At 40.1% G+C, this 19,491-nt stretch overlaps 1 protein-coding gene across 3 annotated transcripts in view; it reads right to left on the reverse strand.

The window, feature by feature from the left end:
* Positions 1-8,368: 8,368 nt before the first annotated feature.
* The window catches only part of CDC16 (cell division cycle 16), a 29,661-nt gene continuing 18,538 nt past the window's right edge, over positions 8,369-19,491 (reverse strand). The window contains exons 13-18 of one of the 3 annotated variants that reach the window (XM_021696001.1): positions 18,948-19,100; positions 17,545-17,608; positions 14,863-14,924; positions 13,761-13,841; positions 11,903-11,993; positions 8,369-8,851 (exon numbers count right to left, since the gene is read on the reverse strand). In XM_021696001.1, coding sequence (XP_021551676.1) covers positions 8,828-8,851; positions 11,903-11,993; positions 13,761-13,841; positions 14,863-14,924; positions 17,545-17,608; positions 18,948-19,100 — 475 coding nt within the window. In that variant the 3' untranslated portion in view covers positions 8,369-8,827. Of the gene's footprint in view, positions 8,852-11,902; positions 11,994-13,705; positions 13,842-14,862; positions 14,925-17,544; positions 17,609-18,947; positions 19,101-19,491 lie in introns of all 3 variants that reach the window. The other 2 variants (XM_021696000.1, XM_044913491.1) reach the window with 2 other exon arrangements.

Genomic DNA, 19,491 nt, shown 5'->3' on the forward strand with positions numbered 1-19,491 from the left:
AAAAAAAAAAAAAAAAAAAGATTTTTATTTATTCATTCGACAGAGAGACACAGAAAGAGAGGGAACACAAGTGGGGAAGCGGGAGAGGGAGAAGCAGGCTTCCCACAGAGCAGGGAGCCCGATGCGGGGCTCGATCCCAGGACCCTGGGATCAATGACCTGAGCCGAAGGCAGACGCTTAACCGACTGAGCCACTCAGGCGCCCCTTGCCTTTTATTTCTTAAAAGCACTGGCAATACGGTGATGGCTCCTTTTTATCAGGAGTTTGCTCTTTGAGAAACGTAAAAAAATCATACCACATGATCAATGAAGAAATTACATGAAGAAATATTTTGGTCTGGAAGGCAAAATAAATGTGAAAACAGTATTAATACCTTCATTTTTATCTATTTTAAGTTCAGTCATTTGATTTTCTTAGCCCTAGCTAAAGGGGGAGGCATAAAAATAGGTACATGTGATACCTGACAGAGAAGAGACCGAAAAGCCATTACATAAAGATGAAAACTCAAAACCTCAGTATTTGAGTCTAAAGAGTAGTAGGTAACTCATGGTCCAAGTGCATTACTGCATTAAACATTCACTGTGGTAAGCTGAAACAGAACTGGGCCCTGGAAGCATCAATAGCTGCATTCAGATTCCTCAAATGTACAAAGCCTTACTTCAAAGACCTGGAGGGCACCTGGGTGGCTCAGTCTTTAAGCGTCTGCCTTTGGCTCAGGTCAAGGTCCCAGGGTCCCACATGGGCTTCCTGCTCGGTGGGAAGCCTGCTTCTCTCTCTCCCCACTCCCCCTGCTTGTGTTCCCTCTCTCACTGTCTCTCTCTCTGTCAAATAAATACATTTTAGGTGAAGATAAAAGTTCTGGTGTTTAAAGGATCATTTCAGATGCCAGGAAAAAAAAAATTTTTTTAAGTGGGCTCCACTCTCAGCGTAGAGCCCAATATGGGGGGCTTGAACTAATGACCCTGAGGTCAAGACGTGAGCTGAGATCAAGAGTTGGACGCTTAACCAACCCACTAAACCAACCAAACCCCCCGGAAAATTCATTCCTGTGCAATCATGCTCTGAATAAATGTCTCCGAAACCATTAAAAAGTAGGATACTGTACCTACTGAAGTCAGGATGAGGGCTTACAAGATTTCGACAAATGAATTATACAATCCTATCTCCATTAGATGACATATTTAAAGCTCTGAATGAGAAATACTGTCAACCAAAAATTTCATATCTGGCAAGACCATTCTTCAAGAAGGAAGGAGAAATGAAGACATCCCCGATAAACAGAAGTTAAGGGAGTTTGTCACTGATCCACAAGTACAAGTACCCTTCAAAAAGTGCCAAAGGGAGCCCTTCAGGCTGAAACGAAAGAATGCTAAACAATAATTTTAAATCCTATCAAGAAATAAAGAACAAGGGTAAAGATAACTACACAGGTAAATATAAAAGCCAGTGTCAGTGTACTCTTGGTTTGTAATTCTTTTTTTCCTGTATGATTTAAAAGGCAAATGAATAAAACAAAATTATAAATCAATGTTAATGGGAACAATGAATAAAGACGTAATCTGTGACAATAGCGATATTAAGAAAGAGGGAAGGCGAGGCAGCAGTGTGTGTATGCTACTAACACTAAATTGGGATTACTCAAATTAGATGGTTATAAATTTAAGATGGAAAATGTAATCCCCAAGGTAGCCATGAAGAAAAACAACAACAAAAATACAGAAATATACAAAATACACAAAAAGATCAACTATAAAATAAGGCAGTGAAAGGAACTGAGGAACAAGAAATATGCGACACGCAGAAAACAAACAGCTGTGTGGCAGCTTAAGCTAAATTCCTTATCAGTAACTACTTCAAATGTAAATGATCAAATTCTCCAATTAAAACCCAAAATGGATAAAAAAAATTATGATCCATTTGTATGCCATCTATAGGAGACTTGCTTAGATACAAAGACACAAAAAGGTGAAAGTAAAAGGATGAAAAAAATATCCCATGTAAATAGTAACAGAGCTGGGCTGGCAAAACTGTTATAAGAGACAAAAAGGACATTATATATTGATGAAAGGGTCAATCCATCAAGAAGATGAAAGAAGTGTATAACATATATGCATCCAGGAAGAGAGCCCCAAAATACATAAAGTCAAAACTGGCAAAATGGAAGGGAGAAAGACACAATTCTACGCTCAGTTTCAGACTTCAACACTCCATTTTCAGTAACAGAATAAGGAGGCAGAAGATCAAAAAGGAAATAGAAGACTTGAAAAGTACTATAAACCAACCAGACCACTCCATCCAACAAAAGGAGAATATACAATCTTCTCCAGTGAACAGCCTATGTTCTCCAGGAAGGACCATAAATTAGGCTACAAGAAAAGTCTGAATACACTTAGAAAGACTGAACTTACACAAAGTATCCTTTCCAACTACAATGGAATAAAACTGGAAATTCATAATAGAAGGGTTGCCAGAAAACTCACAAATATGTGGGAAATTTAACAACACACTCTTAAACAACCGATGGGTCAAAAAAGAAATCACAAGGAAAATTAGGAAAAACCTAAACACAAATGAAAAAAACACAACATAACATTTATGGAATGCAGCAAAAACAGTGCTCAGAGGGAAATTTATAGCTCTAAATGCTTATGTTAAAAAAAAAAATCTTAATTCAATAATAAAACTCTACATCTTAGGAACCAGAAAAAGAATAGGAAACTAAACCCAAAGCTAGCAGAAGGAAGGAAATAAATATTCAACTGGAAATGAAATACAAACTAGAAAAAACAACAGCAAGTTACTAAGAGCAAAAGCTGATGCCTTGAAATGCTCTACAAAATTGCCAAACCCTTAGGCAGATGGACTGAGGAGAAAAAAGAGGTCTTATTACTAAAATCATAAAATGGAAGAGGAGAAATTATGACAGACTTTATAGAAATAAAGGATAACAGGATACTATGAACCAGCAAACTGAATAACCCAGATGAAACAAATTCTTAGAAACATACAAACTACCAAAACTGACCCAAAAAGAAACAGCTGTAACAAGTAAGGAGACTGAATGAGTAATCAAAAATCTCCCAACACAGAAAGGCCCAGGACCAGATGGCTTCACTGGTGAATTCCACCAGATCTTTTTCAAAAAATTCCCAAAAAAAAAAACTGAAGAGGAGAAACTACTACTTAACTCATTTTATGAGGCCAGTATTACCCCAATACAAGATCCAAAACCACTACAGGAGAACTACAGACCAGTAAATATCTCTTATGAATGTATATGTAAATTCAACAAAAAATAATTAAACTGAATTTAGCATTATATTAAAAGATCATACAACATGACCAAAGAGGATTTATCCCAGGATTGCAAGGCTGGTTCAACATACAAAAATCAATCAGTATGTATCACGTTAATAGAATGAAGGAAAAATCTACATGATGTTATATAAACGAACCAGAGATGTCCCCCGTATATTGACCCCCATGTTGTTTACTTCTTCACAGCAGGCGGAGATGGTTAGCTGAAGCCCAACAATACAAAATCCAATTTTTTCACATGTAATTGTTTTAAATATAGCTTAAATAAGCATATCTTTAGCCATCTAGAGCTGGCCTGTTTTGCATACCAGGCAAATCTACACCCAGCATCTGCTAGCAGTAAATAAGACAAACCCCGGGACTGTGAAAGACCACACTGCCACTGCACTTCAGACCCCTTAACCCCGAGACTTCCTGCCCTGCTGCTACCACATTGCCCCCAAAGAGCAGCTCAAATACAGCTGCCCAAATAAAATGGGCTACTGCCACCTTATGGTCATATTTTCCCCTCAAAAGCTCCAAAATCCGAGAACTCTTTACCCCTCACCATCACAACTGATCCACAAAAAAAAGCATTTGACAAAATTTGCAACCTTTCCTGATAAAAAGCAACAACAAAGCATTCAATAGGCTAGGAACAGAAGGGGACTTTTCCAACACTGTGAAGGGCATTGGTGAGAGCCTGCGATTAGCATCACTCTGGATGTTGAAAGACTGAAGCCTTCCCCCTAAGATCAGGAACAGGACAAGGATGCCTGTTTCTGTCACTTCTATTCAACATAATACTGGAGTTCTAGCCAGAGCAGTTATACAAGGAAAAGAAATAAAGGGAATCCAAATTTGGAAAAAGAAGCAGACCTATCCCTATGTGCAGATGACATGATCCTATTATGTAGAAAATTCTAAATAAATACACACTTGTGTGCAAACACACACACTCTGTTAAAGCTAATAAATACATTCGGGATACAAAGTCAACACACAAAAACTGGTTGTATTTCTATACACTAGGAATGAACAATCTAAAAAGGAAACTAAGAGAACATTTCCATTTACAATAGCATCCAAAAGAATAAAATACTTGGGAATAAATTTAACCAAAGAGGTGAAAGACTTACACAATGAAAAGTACAAAGCACTGCTGGAAGAAATTAAATAAATGGAAAGACAGCCTGTGTTCATGGATTAGATGACATGACATTAAGATCTACAGATTCAATGAAATCCCTGTGACAATTCCAATGCCATTTTTTTTTTTTTGGCAGAAATGGAAAAAAACAAAAACAAAACTAAATGCATATGGAAATTCAAGGAAGCCACAACAGCCAAAACAATTCTGAAAAAGAACAAAGTTGGAGGGGTGCCTGGGTGGCTCAGTCGGTTAGACGTCTGCCTTCGCTCAGGTCATGATCTCAGGGTCCTGGAATCCCCCCACGGCGGGCTCCCTGCTCAGCAGGGAGTCTGTTTCTCCCTCTCCCTCTGCTCTCCCCCTGCTTGTGCTCTTTCTCAAATAAATAAAACTTCAAAAAAAAAGAATAAAGTTGGAGGATTCACACATCCCAGTTTCAAAGCCTACTACAAAGCTACAGCAATCAAAACAGTGTGGTACTAGCATTAAGGATACACATACAGACCAATGGAAGAGAATCCAGAGCCCAGAAATAAACCCTCATATTTCTCAACAATTGATTTTTGACATGGGTGCCAAGACTATTCGATGGGGAAAGGAGAGTCTCTTTAAGAAATGGTGCTGGGAAAACTGAATATCCACACTCCAAAGAGTGAAACTGAACAACTTACTATATTTACATAAATTAACTCAAAATGGATCAAAGACCTAAGTTTAAGAACTAAAATTATGGAAACCTTAGAGGAAAACCTAAGTGAAAATCTGCATAACCTTGAATTTGGCAATAGTTTTGTAAATATAATACCAAAACCATAGTAAATAAACAATAGATAAACTTCATTAAGTTAAAAATTTGTGCATCAAAGGACACTATCAAGAGAGTGAAAAGACAGGGCACCTAGGTGGCTCCGTTGGTTAAGCAACTGCCTTTGGCTCAGGTCATGATCCCGGAGTCCCGGGATCGAGTCCCGCATGGGGCTCCCTGCTCAGCGGGAAGCCTGCTTCTCCCTCTCCCTCCGCTTGCCGCTCCCCCTGCTTGTGCTCTCTCTCATTGTCAAATAAATAAAATCTTTAAAAAAAAAAGTGAAAAGACAATGGAAGAATGGGAGAAGAGATGTGTAAATCACATATCTGAGAATATCCAGAATTGATAAAGGACCACAACAGCTCAACAACAAAAAAATAAACAGCCCAATTTAAAAGTGGACACAAATATGGTTTCACTTATTTGTGGAACATAAGGAATAGCATGGAGGACATTAGGAGAAGAAAGGGAAAAATGAAGAGGGGAAAATTGGAGAGGGAGAAGAACCATGAGACTATGGACTCTGAGAAACAAACTGAGGGTTTGGGGGTCGGGGGTTGGGGGATGGGTTAGCCCGGTGATGGGTATTAAGGAGGGCACGTACTGCATGGAGCACTGGGTGTTATACGAAAACAATGAATCGTGGATCACTACATCAAAAACTAATGATGTATGGTGACATAACAACATACAAAACAAGACAAAATAAAATAAAAATAAAAGTGGACACAAGATATGAATAGACATTTCTTCAAAGACGACATACAAATGGCCAATAAGTACAGGATAAGATGCTCAACATCAATAGTTATTAGGGAAACACAAATCAAACCAAAAGAGCTACTCCTTCCCACCCCCTAGAATGATTATAATAACAAAGAAAGAGTAAAAAGCCCTGGTAAGGATGCAGAGAAACCGGAACCTCATGCACTGGTGGTGGGAATATAAAATGGGCAGTTGCTGTAGAAAGTTGGCCAGTTCCTCAAAGTTAAGCACCGAGGGGCACCTGGGTGGCTCAGTTGTTAAGCGTCTGCCTTTGGCTCGGGTCATGATCCCAGGATCCTGGGATCGAGCCCCGCATCGGGCTCCCTGCTTGGGGGGAAGCCTGCTTCTCCCTCTCCCACTCCCCCTGCTTGTGTTCCCTTTCTCGCTTTGTCTCTGTCAAATAAATAAAATCTTTAAAAAAAAAAAAAAAAAGTTGAGCACCGAATTAGGACATGAGCCAACAATTCCACTCCCTGGCATATACCCAAAGGAACTGAGAACAGGTACTCAGGTATTTATACACTCCTGTTCATAGCAACATTATTCACAATAGCTGAAAGATGGAAACAACCCAGTGTCCATCCACAGATGAGTGTGATATAGATGATCTATGTTATGGAATATTACTCAGCCATAAAAAGGAATAAAGTTCTCATAAAAGCTACAAGAGGAATGAACCTTAAAAATATGCTAGATAAAGTTGGACACAAAAGGACAGATACTGTTAAGATTCCACTTACACGAATTGGTCTAGATAGGCAAATTCAGACATAGAATAGATTAGAGATTATCAGGGGGCGCCTGGGTGGTTCAGTGGTTAAGCCTCTGCCTTCAGCTCAGGTCATGATCCCACAATCGCGGGACTGAACCCCGCATCGGGCTCCCTGCTCAGTGGGCAGTCTGCTTCTCCTTCCGCCCCTCACCCTGCTCGTGTTCTCTCTTGCTCTCAAATAAACAAAATCTTAAAAAAAAGAAAAGATTAAAGGTTATCATCAGGAGCTGGCAGGAGGGACGAGCATGGAGTTAATGCTTAACGGAAATGCCGCTGAATTGTACACTTAAAAATGGTTAAGATGGCTATCTACCTCTCTCTATAAACACAGACTCACACACTTTATTTCTTAGAGCAGTTTAGCTTTACAGGAAAATGGAACAGAAAGCACAAGTTCCCATGGACTCCCCACCCACACCTGTATCCACACCTTGCACTGGTGTATTTGTATCAATAGTGATGCATTAATAACTGAAGTCCACAGTTCATGTTATGTATATTTTACCAGAATAAAAACAAAAAACAAAACAAAAAAACAAATGGATGGGGGTATATCACAGGGCCACAGGAGCCAAGCTGAAGGAGCTCCCAATGGCCAACACTGAAACAACCCAAGCCCTAAAATATCATCGTGTAGGATTAGGAATCTAAAATATAAGTCCAAACTGATGGTTGATTAAACGGGAGGAGACACAAATTTTCATTATAGAAGAATTCCAAATAGTATATGCAGATATTCTCCTTTCCAGGGGTGGAACTTAAACTCCTTGGTCCTAAAAACAAACAAATCCCCCCAAAAAACAAAACCTTGGTCCTATTGCGGACAGGCTGAACTTCATGACTTGCTTCTTTTTTTTAAAGATTTTATTTATTTATTTGACAGAGAGAGACAGTGAGAGAGGCAACACAAGCAGGGGGAGTGGGAGAAGGAGAAGCAGGCTTCCCGCGGAGAAGGGAGCCCGATGTGGGGCTCGATCCCAGGATCCCGGGATCATGACCTGAGCTGAAGGCAGACACTTAACGACTGAGCCACCCAGGCGCGCCCCTCATGACTTCCTTCTAAAGCATGCATTATGGGCAGGGGGAAAAAAAAAGTAACTTTACAGTGGAAAAACCTGGTAGGCACCATCAAGATTAACACCATCTGTGATAAGTCATGCTGATATTGTGTACCCCCTAACGTGATTAGAACAGTACTTCATCCACATCTGTGGTATTTTCTTCCCAAAACCAAGAACTCTAGTCCAATACGAGAAATACATCAAACAAACTCAAATCGAGGTTCATTCTACAAAACAACTGACCAGTCCTCAAATCCATCTAGGTCATGAAAGACCAGAGAAGCCTGAGACACAGTCACAGCAGAGAGGAGCCTAAGGAGAGCTCAGTGCAGTGTGGCTCCTGGACGACAAGCACTTCTCCATTATGACAAGGTTCCTTGGTTACTTAAGATGTGAACGGGGAGAAACCCGGTGAGGGGTCTGTGGGAGCTCTCTGCTACCTTTGTAGCTTTTGTCCATAAACCTAAAATCAGTCCAAAAGAAAAGCTGATTGTAAAAGGAAAAAAAAAGACATAATACACAATTTACCTCTTTATTCCTCTACACAGAATTGTTTTGTAGGATCAGAAAACATGTGTTGCAAAGGTGTGCAGTCTGGGTCTCTTCCAGCACGTCTCTAGTCCTAAATGGAGAGGTGCAGTCTGCATTCGTGTCAAGAAATGGGGAATTCTGAAGATAGGACAAGATGTGAGGAAACCCTGACCTCCCCCAGGACAAAATGGAGCTGAGACCTGTCTGCAATCATGTGCTGTGATCTGACATAGAGGTCTCCAGCATCATGTCACTTTCATTCATTTCAATTTCGAAGGTTTCTTCCAAGGAAGGTCTGGGATCTGGAGTTTTCCTTGAGGTTTCTAGTGGTGCAAGCCCTGTTTCTTCTGTAGTCTGTTTTTCTACTTCAAATTCCCTGAAATCCCACGGAGGTGAAATAATGTTTTTTAGTGTCTTCATTGTATGCACATCAAAGTCGTAACATTTTAATTTGTCTTTAATGTCTGCTCCTAAAAGGAAACACCACAAGGAGAGTAAGGTAAGAAACTCCATCATTTATCTGTCATTTCCATGGTCACACTGCCTCCATCATGAGACACAGGTACAGCTCACGAGAGAAAACATTCCCACTCTCCTCTTCTTTTTCTCTTTATTATCAAGGGGGGTTGCTGGGAGACCTAGAAGCACATGCAGTTTCAGTTCCCTGTGGCTCAGCACTGCCCATTCCTAAAGCCCTCCCAGAGTGGGGGAGCCAGCCGGCAGGCACTCGACCTCGCCTGCTACGAACGACAGTCGCGAGACTTACGCACACAGAAACCACAGTGAAAGGAAATACACTTTCCACATATCAAAATCTTAAGACTAATGGACACGAGACTTCCAACAGATGCAATCATTTCTGACATAGACAATATAATTTTACACAGTTCAAACTAATACCTTTCAGTAATAGGTGTTTTGACAGATAATGACATGCAAGCCTTCTAAAAATAAAAATAGTATAGCTTGGTGATTAGAGTTAATCATACTGTATTGCGTATTTGAAAGTTGCTAAGATAGATTTTAAAAGTTCTCATCAAAAGAAAAAATTTTCTAACTATGTATGGTGATGCATATAACTGGACTTCGGGTGATCATTTCACAATATATACAAATATTGAACCATTATGTCCTACACCTGAAACTAATATGCAATGTGACAATTACAACCCGAATAAAAAAAAAATAAAAAGGGTATATAATGACTGGTACACTGTAAGACCATTAGCTTTGTGGGGACAGGCAAAAATGTACGTCTCACTCAGCCCTCTACCTCCAGACTCTCCCTAGCTTTACAGGAATTTTGCATTTAAGCCTCACAATCCTCCTTGAAAAAAAGATGAACCTGAGGCTCGGACCTGCCCAAAGCCACGTGGCTGAGTGGCAGACCTGCGATTTCAACCCAGAGTCTTTAGGATGCCAGAGCTCAAGCTTTATGCTTTAGCTTTAAGAAACTGAGCCATAACATACACACCATAAAGTGTGCACTGCTGGGCAAATCCTCATATATGCATATACCCACATAACCACCACCAGACGGAAAGAGAACACACTTCCAGCTCCCAAAAAACCGCCTCGTGCCCTTTCCAGTGAATACCTCCCCATCCCAAGCCAGAAGTAATCACTGCTCAAATTTTTCTATCACCACTGATTAGTTTTGCTTATTACTAATCTTCACATAAATGGAATTAATCAGTGTATATTCTTTTTGTCAAAATGTATGAGATTCACCTATGTTACAGCAAGACTTAATAGTCCTTTCAAGTGTGTAGTACTCTATTGCATGAGCTCGCCACAATTTCTTTCTCCATTCTCCTATGCGTGGACATTCAGTTATTTCCAGTTAGGTGTAATTACGAACACAGCTGCTGGAAACAATCCTGTGTGTGAGCGCTGGCTTCCCGAGGCCCTTGTACCACTGGGCACACACCTGGGAGTAGAACTCCCACATCCTAAGAGCAGCATGGCAGGTCACCACCCTCACACCCCAACGAATCACACCTCTTAGCCCCCACCCAGGATGACACTGCACTCAGTCGTGTGACTTGTGCGGAACAGAATGTGATGGAAATGATTTTGTGACACTTCCAGCTTTCAAGAGGTCCTGAGACTTTAATTCTCGTCCGTAGAACCCTGAGACCTCCATGCTATGAAGAAGCCTGAGATAAAAGACCCGTAAGAGGCCCAGCTAGGTCAGCTAAGGTCCCCATCTATGCATGAAGCCATCTTAGACCATCACCCCATCCAGTGCCTGCTGACCACAGCTGCATTAGTGAATGAAACCAGTAAACGAGCCACCAATCAACCTACAGAACTGTGAGAAAAAATGCATCCTTGTCAGTTGGAGTGGTTTGTCAGGTAGCAACGCATAACAGATTTAACAGGCCTATTTAACTTTAGCAGACATGTCCAACAGTGTTCCAAAGTGTGGTCCACCAACAATCAACAATACACCAGAGTACGAGCTGCTCCGTATCACCACCAACACCAGGCACTATTAGTACTTTCCATTTGTAGCCAGTTTGGCTACATCTCAGTGACATCTCAGTATGGTTTTAATTTCATTTCCATGATATGTAATGATACTGAGCACATCCATTTGCCACATCGGTGGATATCCTCTTTGGTGAAGCTCCTGTTCAAGTATTTTGCCCATTTGGACCTTTTTTTTTTCTTTTTCAAATTTTTAATTAAATTCTAGTTAACATATAGTACAATATGGCCCCATTTTTTTATTGAACTTTTTATTGATTTATAGGATTTTTTGTATTCTAGATACAAGTTCTTTGACCACTCTACAAATTGTAACTTCTCCCGGTCTATAACCTGACTTTTTACTCTGTTAACAGTGTTTTTGATGAACAGAAGTTCTTCATTTTATTGAAGCCTAATTTAATTAACTTAACACGTTTTCTTCTCATGGTTTTATGTCCAGGTCTCAGGTTTAACCTCACTGCACCCTCGTTACCCTACAAAGTTTGTAACTAAGTGAGTGCCCAAATATAGCAATTTCATCCAGATTTATCTTAAGACTTGCTTATTATTACAAAAAAATTATTTAAAGAATTACATAGCACCATAATGTGAATGTAAGCCAACTTAATATCCCACTGAAATGTAAAAGTTAATATGCTAGTAATATGCTATAAACCCATTTTATAAAGTGCTAATGCCAGAGCCTTTTCGCTTATTAGAAATTAGAAATTATTAGAAACTAAAGTCTCCAAGATTTTTTCCATTGATTAGATTGATTCTCCTATATCACAGCACTTTACACGTACTCTGTAATAGTATTTTGCATATACCGAGTACTCAGTTTTAAAATGCATGAATACTTTAGTAAGGCATTAATTCCCACAGCATTGTTCCAACAAAATAAATGGAGTTCCTTGATGTTAATATAGTTAAATGGTTAGAAAGATAAACTTAGAACCTTACATGAGATTTGAGAAACCTAAACAGAGATATACAACAATCTAAAGAATAGAATACAAGGTCAGTCAAAATAATTATCATCTTACCAATGTAAGCTTCAGAATCACCAATGTACATCTCAATGCAATGACCAAGCATTGTAACAGAAAATGTATCATCTCGCCTAAGACCAAGAGCCTGTCAGAAAAGATTCAGCATGGTTATTACAAGAAAATGTATTTCCTTCTCTTTCACTTAAAAATATTCCTGCAGGATTCAATTCAAAACACTCCAGGGAATCAGGGGGAGTGGGGCTACAAGAGTAGCCATGAACTGATGTCCGTTGAAGTTGGATGATGGTAACGTGGAGGCTCATTACGCCATTCTGTTTTATGTTTGAAATCCCACTCCTCCAAAAAGATTTCCAAAACTGTATCTCCACACAGAGCCTTCTAAGCCTTCTGTATTAATTATGTAAGAAGAGAGGCAAATTACACCATCTTCACACACATTTGAAAGAGCACACAAACCAGAAAAGTTGCTACTCCACGCTTCTGACTAGCTCAGTATCCTGGTTATCAGAGTGGCACTTGCAGGACTTGGATCTCGCCTGAAAATTTTAACCAACCCTATGTGTTTTCTCGTATTTCATCTTTCTCTCCAAATACCATGATTTCATTGACTCTAAGACCCACTTTTTTTCCCCCCCAAATTGTAACATTTCTGAACTTGAGATGTCTTAAAAAACCGGTGGTTTTTTACTACTGCTGTCTGCTGGCCACAGCCATGATGAGTGTCCTGAGTGAGCAGCCTGGACTTGGCAGCCGTGAACAGGTAGACTAGACCACAAACCACATGAACACTCACAATTACAGGAACTGCCGTTGCTGTTGACACTTTCTGGCAGCGTAAGATCTGCAGAGCCAATGTCTTTGGGAGAAACCTAGTCAAGAGCAGGGGGTATGTGCCAGCACCAGAAAAGCAGACCCATCGACTACCCGGTACAAAAGTGATTTAGAAGAACCAAACTCTGAATGTGAAGAATAGAGTACCTTAAGTATCTGTTTCACTTCTCTATTTTCTTTTTTATGTAGATACTAGAGTGATCCCTGATGAAAATCTATGTCCTAATATGTCCAAAAAGAGCACTTTTCCAAGTACCAAAAAATGGAGAGATTAGAAAGAATCATGTAAAGTTTAAAGGTTTATTTGTGTGTGTCTGTGTGAGTGAGTGTGTGTGTGTGTGTGGTCAACTTGCTTACTAATGGGGTCTTAGATTTGGCACGATACGGCATGTGGATTTAGGAGAGATTCTTTCCTTGTGATGAACACAGATTGTTTTCTTCACCGACCAAAGTGATCTAAGTGAATTAATTATAAGTCCTAAGTAGAGAGAATGGAATTTCCTTTCTCCTGCTTAGACAGGGCCAACGAATACCACGGACACATGTATGTCTCACTACACACTTAGGACAAGTCTCACATTTATCTCTAATTTGATGAGTACTGCACAACACACACATGCTTTTCTCTGCAAAGGAAAGAAGAAAGCACAAGGTCGCCTGAAGAATTTTAAAATGGCTATTAAAATAAACACTGCCTAGGGCACCTGGGTGGCTCAGTCATTAAGCGTCTGCCTTCGGCTCAGGTCATGATCCCAGGGTCCTGGGATCGAGTCCCACATCAGGCTCCCTGCTCCTGCTCCACGGGAAGCCTGCTTCTCCCTCTCCCACTCCCCCTGCTTGTGTTCCTGCTCTCGCTATGTCTCTCTCTGTCAAATAAATAATAAAAAATAATAATAAAATAAACACTGCCTAGAAAAACAAGCAAGCAAACAAAAAGCCCCAACATTGCCTAGAAAAGATCTTTAAAAAAAAAAAAAAAAAGTGGTAAATGTTAACTAGACATACTGTGTGGAAATAGTCAACAGCATTTTCAAAGTTGCCCATCAGACTATGGATATACCCTATGGCAGAATACGTGGACGCGTTCTGGGGAATTAACACCAGCGCCTGACGGTGATAATCCAAGGCCTCGGCATACTTTCTGTGAGAGAAGACGAGAGGGAGTTGGGAGCAGGGAGAACGGGAAGAAAGAGAGAAAACAATCAGTAGGTACAGTGAAAGCACTCACTTGCTAGGTCTAAGATGAGTATTCATCCATGTAAAAACATCAGAAACACTTTGGGACATCAGAGTAACAGTTGAGGCTGATAACGGTTCTTCACATCCACCACCGTGTCCCTGGACACCTCCCTGAAATATATCTTCCTGCCTGCTCAGCCAGCCAGCTGAGGGCACCCCCACAGGAACCCAAGACTGACGCTGGAACCCCACTACACTATAAGGCCTCCTTGATGGCAAGAAAACTCCCACACCACTGCTGGTTAAAAGCAACGAAAGGTCCAAAGAAGTTACTTGGGACAGCATTTCCCAGAGTTCTCTGGAATACCTGCCCTGTAAATCTTTTGTGAAAAAAGGTTCACTAAAGTTTGGGAAATGTTGCAGCTCATAATGAATAGTAAAGACTCCAAGATATCCTGAAACAGAAAAACCTGTTATATTTTTAGGAGCCTAGAGTTTCCCAAACTTATTTAACCACAGAATCTATTTTTCAGAGGCTGCTGTGTATCACACCATAAAACTGGTACTAAACCCTACTATCTTAATCCTTCCAAATTAATGTTGAACACCAATTTTTTAATCTAAGGAAATAAAAGTTATTGTAATTCTTTAAACTTCTAGAATATTATTTTACCACCAGAATATAAAAATAAAGAAATGTTTATAAAAACCACTAGAGATAATTATTTTGATGCTTGCTTTATCTGAGCAGCAAAGTACACAGCCGGAACATCTCAAAATAAAAATATGGAAAAGGGCGTTTGGCGGGCTCAGTTGGTGGAGCATGCGACTCCTGATCTTGGGGTCATAGTTTGAGCCTCACACTGGGTGTAGAGATTACTTAAAAATAAAAAAATCTTTAAAAAAATATGAAGAAGGCTACACAAAATTAAGGAAACTTTTAGTCACAAAGAATATTTCTGAAAACGTTCTACTTTACTTACTTAAGCTTCCTGCAGACATGCCCCAAGTTGTTCAACAAAGGCTCCCATTTGTCAACTGTTACCTGAAACACAGCAGCATCAAACCCATGACTCATGCATGCCACTTTTCAGACAGACCCATTCAACCACACCATCACACGCACCTACGAAGGCTGCCCTCTCTCCCAGTGTCTAGGCAGCATGAAGCAGAGTATTTGCTGGATTCTCCATCTTTCTTTCCTATTAGAAGAGACTTCCTGAGGACGCTATTATTTATTAACAGAACTTTGTTAATAAGCCCCACTGTGCTGAAGAAGTTCAACTTCTGTATCTCCAGTCCAGAGCTTTCCATCTCCCTACTAAATATTCCTACTTAGAAAGCTCACAAGCGGGCGCCTGGGTGGCTCAGTTGGTTGAGCGACTGCTTTCGGCTCAGGTCATGATCCTGGAGTCCCTGGATCGAGTCCCGCATCGGGCTCCCTGCTCGGCAGGGAGCCTGCTTCTCCCTCTGACCCTCCCCCCTCTCATGTGCTCTCTCTCTCTCATTCTCTCTGTCTCAAATAAATAAATAAAATATTAAAAAAAAAAAAAAAAGAAAGCTCACAAGCAATGCAAATCCAATGTGCCACCCACTAAACAACTACTATTCTCTCTCCTGCCATCCCAGCTCCCCAACCTCATGCCTTTCTGAGCGCCTGCTTCTCATGCCTGGCACCCACATCATCCCTGACCCCTAGGAACTACCAAAGGCTCATTCATCAGCCCCCTCTGTGTAATACCAATCCCCACGTAACAAGTCTTGTCTGGGCCCCACCACCTCAGGATAAGGTGCAAGGCCCTGAACGATCCACACTTAACCCTCCTGCCCCATTTCTTAACCTTCTCTGTGAACTTAAAATCCAAGCTGTACTGGAGTGGCTCCAACTCAGCACACACCATTCTCTATACCTTCTATAACCTTTTCCTCACTTGTGCCTGGCTGATTATCTGCTCCTGCTTTAGGACGGAGGTGTATGAGGCTGTATCCAAGAGGCCTTCTCGGCCCATCCTAAAGTCTGGGTTAACTGCCCCTCTGTGTGGGTTCCTTTATTTTCTCAATCACAGCTCTGTTTGTGCACTGTTTAATTACTGCCAATTTACTTATCTGCAATCCCCAACCGGTCTAAAGGCAGGAACTATCACGCCAGCTTCCTATTGGCTCCCAACACCAGGCTCAGAGCTTAGGACACAGTCAAACACATGTCGGTCAGTCTGAGCTAACCAAACAACAGACCTGAGCCACACTCTCCAGCTCCCGAGCCTGGCTCCAGGAGGCACAGCCCATGGGAACAAAAACACACCTTTCATGATTCTTAGGCACCATTTGCTTCCCTGTGGCTATTTTGACATTTGCTACAGTTAACAAGTGAAGTCAAACAATATTTCCCGGTCTTCATGTCACTTTTTAATGGGCATTTCATCAATTTAATAGTTTTGTGCATTTGTACTTAAAGCCATTACTGTAAATTTCTGTAAGACTCCACAGTGCCCTCAGATCATCAAAAAATATAGTTTCAACTCTAAGTGTGGTTTGTAATAGTGTGTCTTGAACTTTTCTGTGCATGAGAATCATCTCGGGATCTTGCTAAAACTGCAGACTGTGATTCAGTGGATCTAGGATTGTGCATTTCTAGTCAGCTTCCAGGTGATGCTGAGGCAGTTGGTCTAGTTAAAGCAGCAAGGCTCTAAGGTATGCAACTCTGAAAACTGGGAAAGTGATATGTGGCAACCCCGTATGAACAAAAACACATTCATTATCCAGACTGCCCAAGACTGAGCTGCTCAAGAACCTGTTTTATATACATACATGTACCAACACACAGAAATATAGTGTTTTTAAGTTCCTAGGACAAATAAAAGACTTGGCAGGGATCCAGAGGGAGCTGTGTCCGTGTCAGTAAAGAGGAACCAACAGCCAAGGACGATGTGGGCTACAAGCAAGGCTGCCCAAAAGGAACAGAGTAAAAAGGGAAGTGGCAATCAGAATGGAATAAAACAAAACAGATGTGAATAAAAAGAATCAAGAACCAGAAGAGTAGCAATATGCAAACCCCTTACCTATGGAAGTTGACAATATCTAAAATTGTTAATTTTAAAATAATATCCAGGTATACACATCCAAGACAGCTGGAAAGTTAAATCACGAGCACACATCTTTCATATGGTAGAACCCAGTTAAATATTTCAAACACTGAGAGGTCTAAATATGTATTAAGTACACGGTAAGAAAAAGCCATGATAGGTCTGAATAAAGTGACACCTGGCCTGATTCCTACAGAGGTGGGCACTATTTATCTACCCATTAATCAAAGAGGAGGCTCTTCAGTTCCAGAGAAGGATATCTTATGTTAGATGGTACAGTGCCCAGCAGTGTCCAGTATCACATACTCCCCACATCAAATAATCGACAAATATATTCTGATTACTCCTAAATGTCAGAACTACAGCCTCTTAGGAAGCAAACAACCAACACCTACCCTCTCAATTAGAAACACACTAATTTTATACCATGTAGCAAAATAAGTGCCTGAAATCCAAACATTAACAAGCCATTTGCCAGGGTAAAGATTAGCCCATTGTCTTCTAGGTGAGACAGATTGTCCCTATTATTGTTCTCATTCAACAGCAAACACACTTAAGAGTTACAGATATTACGTAGAATACCTCATTTCCAATTGCTTTAATTTTTTCCAAAGCATCAAGAAACCATTTTTCTGCTGTTTTCCATCTAAAATAAAGGGGAAAAGTTTGCAGATTATTCACAATTAGCAAGTATAAATATTGTAAGAAAAATGAGGTAAACTTCTGTAAATAGTTTATTAAAATTCAAATTTAAAGGTCAGATAAATGATTAATTTTATGGCATTAACATCACAGGTGTTCAAGATTTTAGGAGATAGTTAATTCTCATTACTCTTGGTAATTATATTCCATAAAGTCACTGTGAACACTCTTTTAGCAAATACTGGTGGAAATATAAGGTCAGGTTCCTACAAACCTGTGGTCAACTGTTCAATGTACAACCTGTTTTCCATGTGCTTCTGTTGACTGATACCTTATTTAACATACATGTTGATCCACTGACACTGAACACGGCCTGCAACAAAGCTCATCTGCAGCCCTCTTGTGCGTAAGGGTCACAAACAGCATGTCATACCAGGCTTGGGGATCATTTTAAACAGTAACGTCATCAACAAAAAGCACAAAACTGTGAAAAATGTGACACAAAGTAGACTGCAAAAAAAAAAAAAAAAAATACTCGTTTACTGTATGAGAGCAGTAATAGGAAGGCAGAACGTCATCTGGGAATGTGCATCTGTCTGCAACCGGGAAAGTGCTGACTCTGACTTACAAACCAATGGACTGCCTATTAAATCATCACTCTGTATTATTTTAAAACAGCTCCAAACTTGCTTTTATATATATCAGATTATCCAATTTTTAGAATACACACACACATGCCCCAAAAAAACACTATAGTAATAGTGATTTGTTTTTAAATTAATGTATAATTTAGTGCAGAGGACTACAAAGCGTTTTCTCTTTAGAGTACGACACTGAATTACTTATTCTACAAATATGCAAGGATACAGTAATGTCTCAAATGCCCAGGAAACTTCGAGACTGAGCCATTCTAATTAGTTTAATTTTCAAATTAGGCAACTAAATGAACAACATTTTTGTTTCACAATTGTGGGAAATCTTTCTCAAATATGACTCCAGCTCCTAATCAACAAGGAGATGATGAAGGGTTCTGCGATGCCTCCAGGCCACCCTGTGGGGTGCAGTCACTTGACCATCAGGAACAACTGTCCAGTCTTGGAACTATGAGCCTGTAGCAGCCCACATCCAAGGGGACCAAAACCCGTTTAGTCAAATTTGAAGAAATCCAAGATAACACTTTGTATTTTCTTTTTTAGCTGTCCTCCTCCTTCTCCTAAAATGGTACATATTTAAGAACAAAAATCTAATGAAGAGTCACTGAGGAGAGAAAAACCTTTAGTGACTGAGGTTTTACTTCATTTACAGAAATAAAATAGAAGGGTTTTTTGCCTTTCAGTACTTACTCTCCATTCTGAAATGCAACCACGCCAACCTCGTGCATAACAAATGGGTCTTCCGGTGCAATGCTTAGTGCTTGGCCAAAGAATCTTTCAGCCAATTTTGAGTTATTGGTCAATCCATATTCTAATCCGATGTACAGCATTGGCAAATGACACCTAAAAATATTGGAAAATTTCACATATTCAACACCTAAAACTTTGTAATTCGGCAGAAACTAATTCATCAACTTAAATTAACTTAAGCAAAATAACTTAAACACAGCCAAAAAACAAGGTGCTTACTTTTTTTCTAACACTTCATTTACTGATATTTAATCAAGGTCTAATAGGTTTTTAGACTGTTCAGCTACTACTTCTAAAATCTATCAGCAACCTACTCATCTTTATTTTTCATCATTCTACAGTAAAAACAAAAACAAAAACAAAACAAAAAACCTCTGAAGCAGAAGGGCAGGTGTGTGCTTCCTGTTTTCTTCCACGATGCTAAGGTCAGACCCTTAGCCTTGACTGCCTTCCCTCCTCTCCTCTTCTGATTTGGCACCGTGTG

The sequence above is a fragment of the Neomonachus schauinslandi genome, chromosome 3, assembly GCF_002201575.2.
Source record: "Neomonachus schauinslandi chromosome 3, ASM220157v2, whole genome shotgun sequence".
NCBI lineage: Eukaryota > Metazoa > Chordata > Mammalia > Carnivora > Phocidae > Neomonachus > Neomonachus schauinslandi.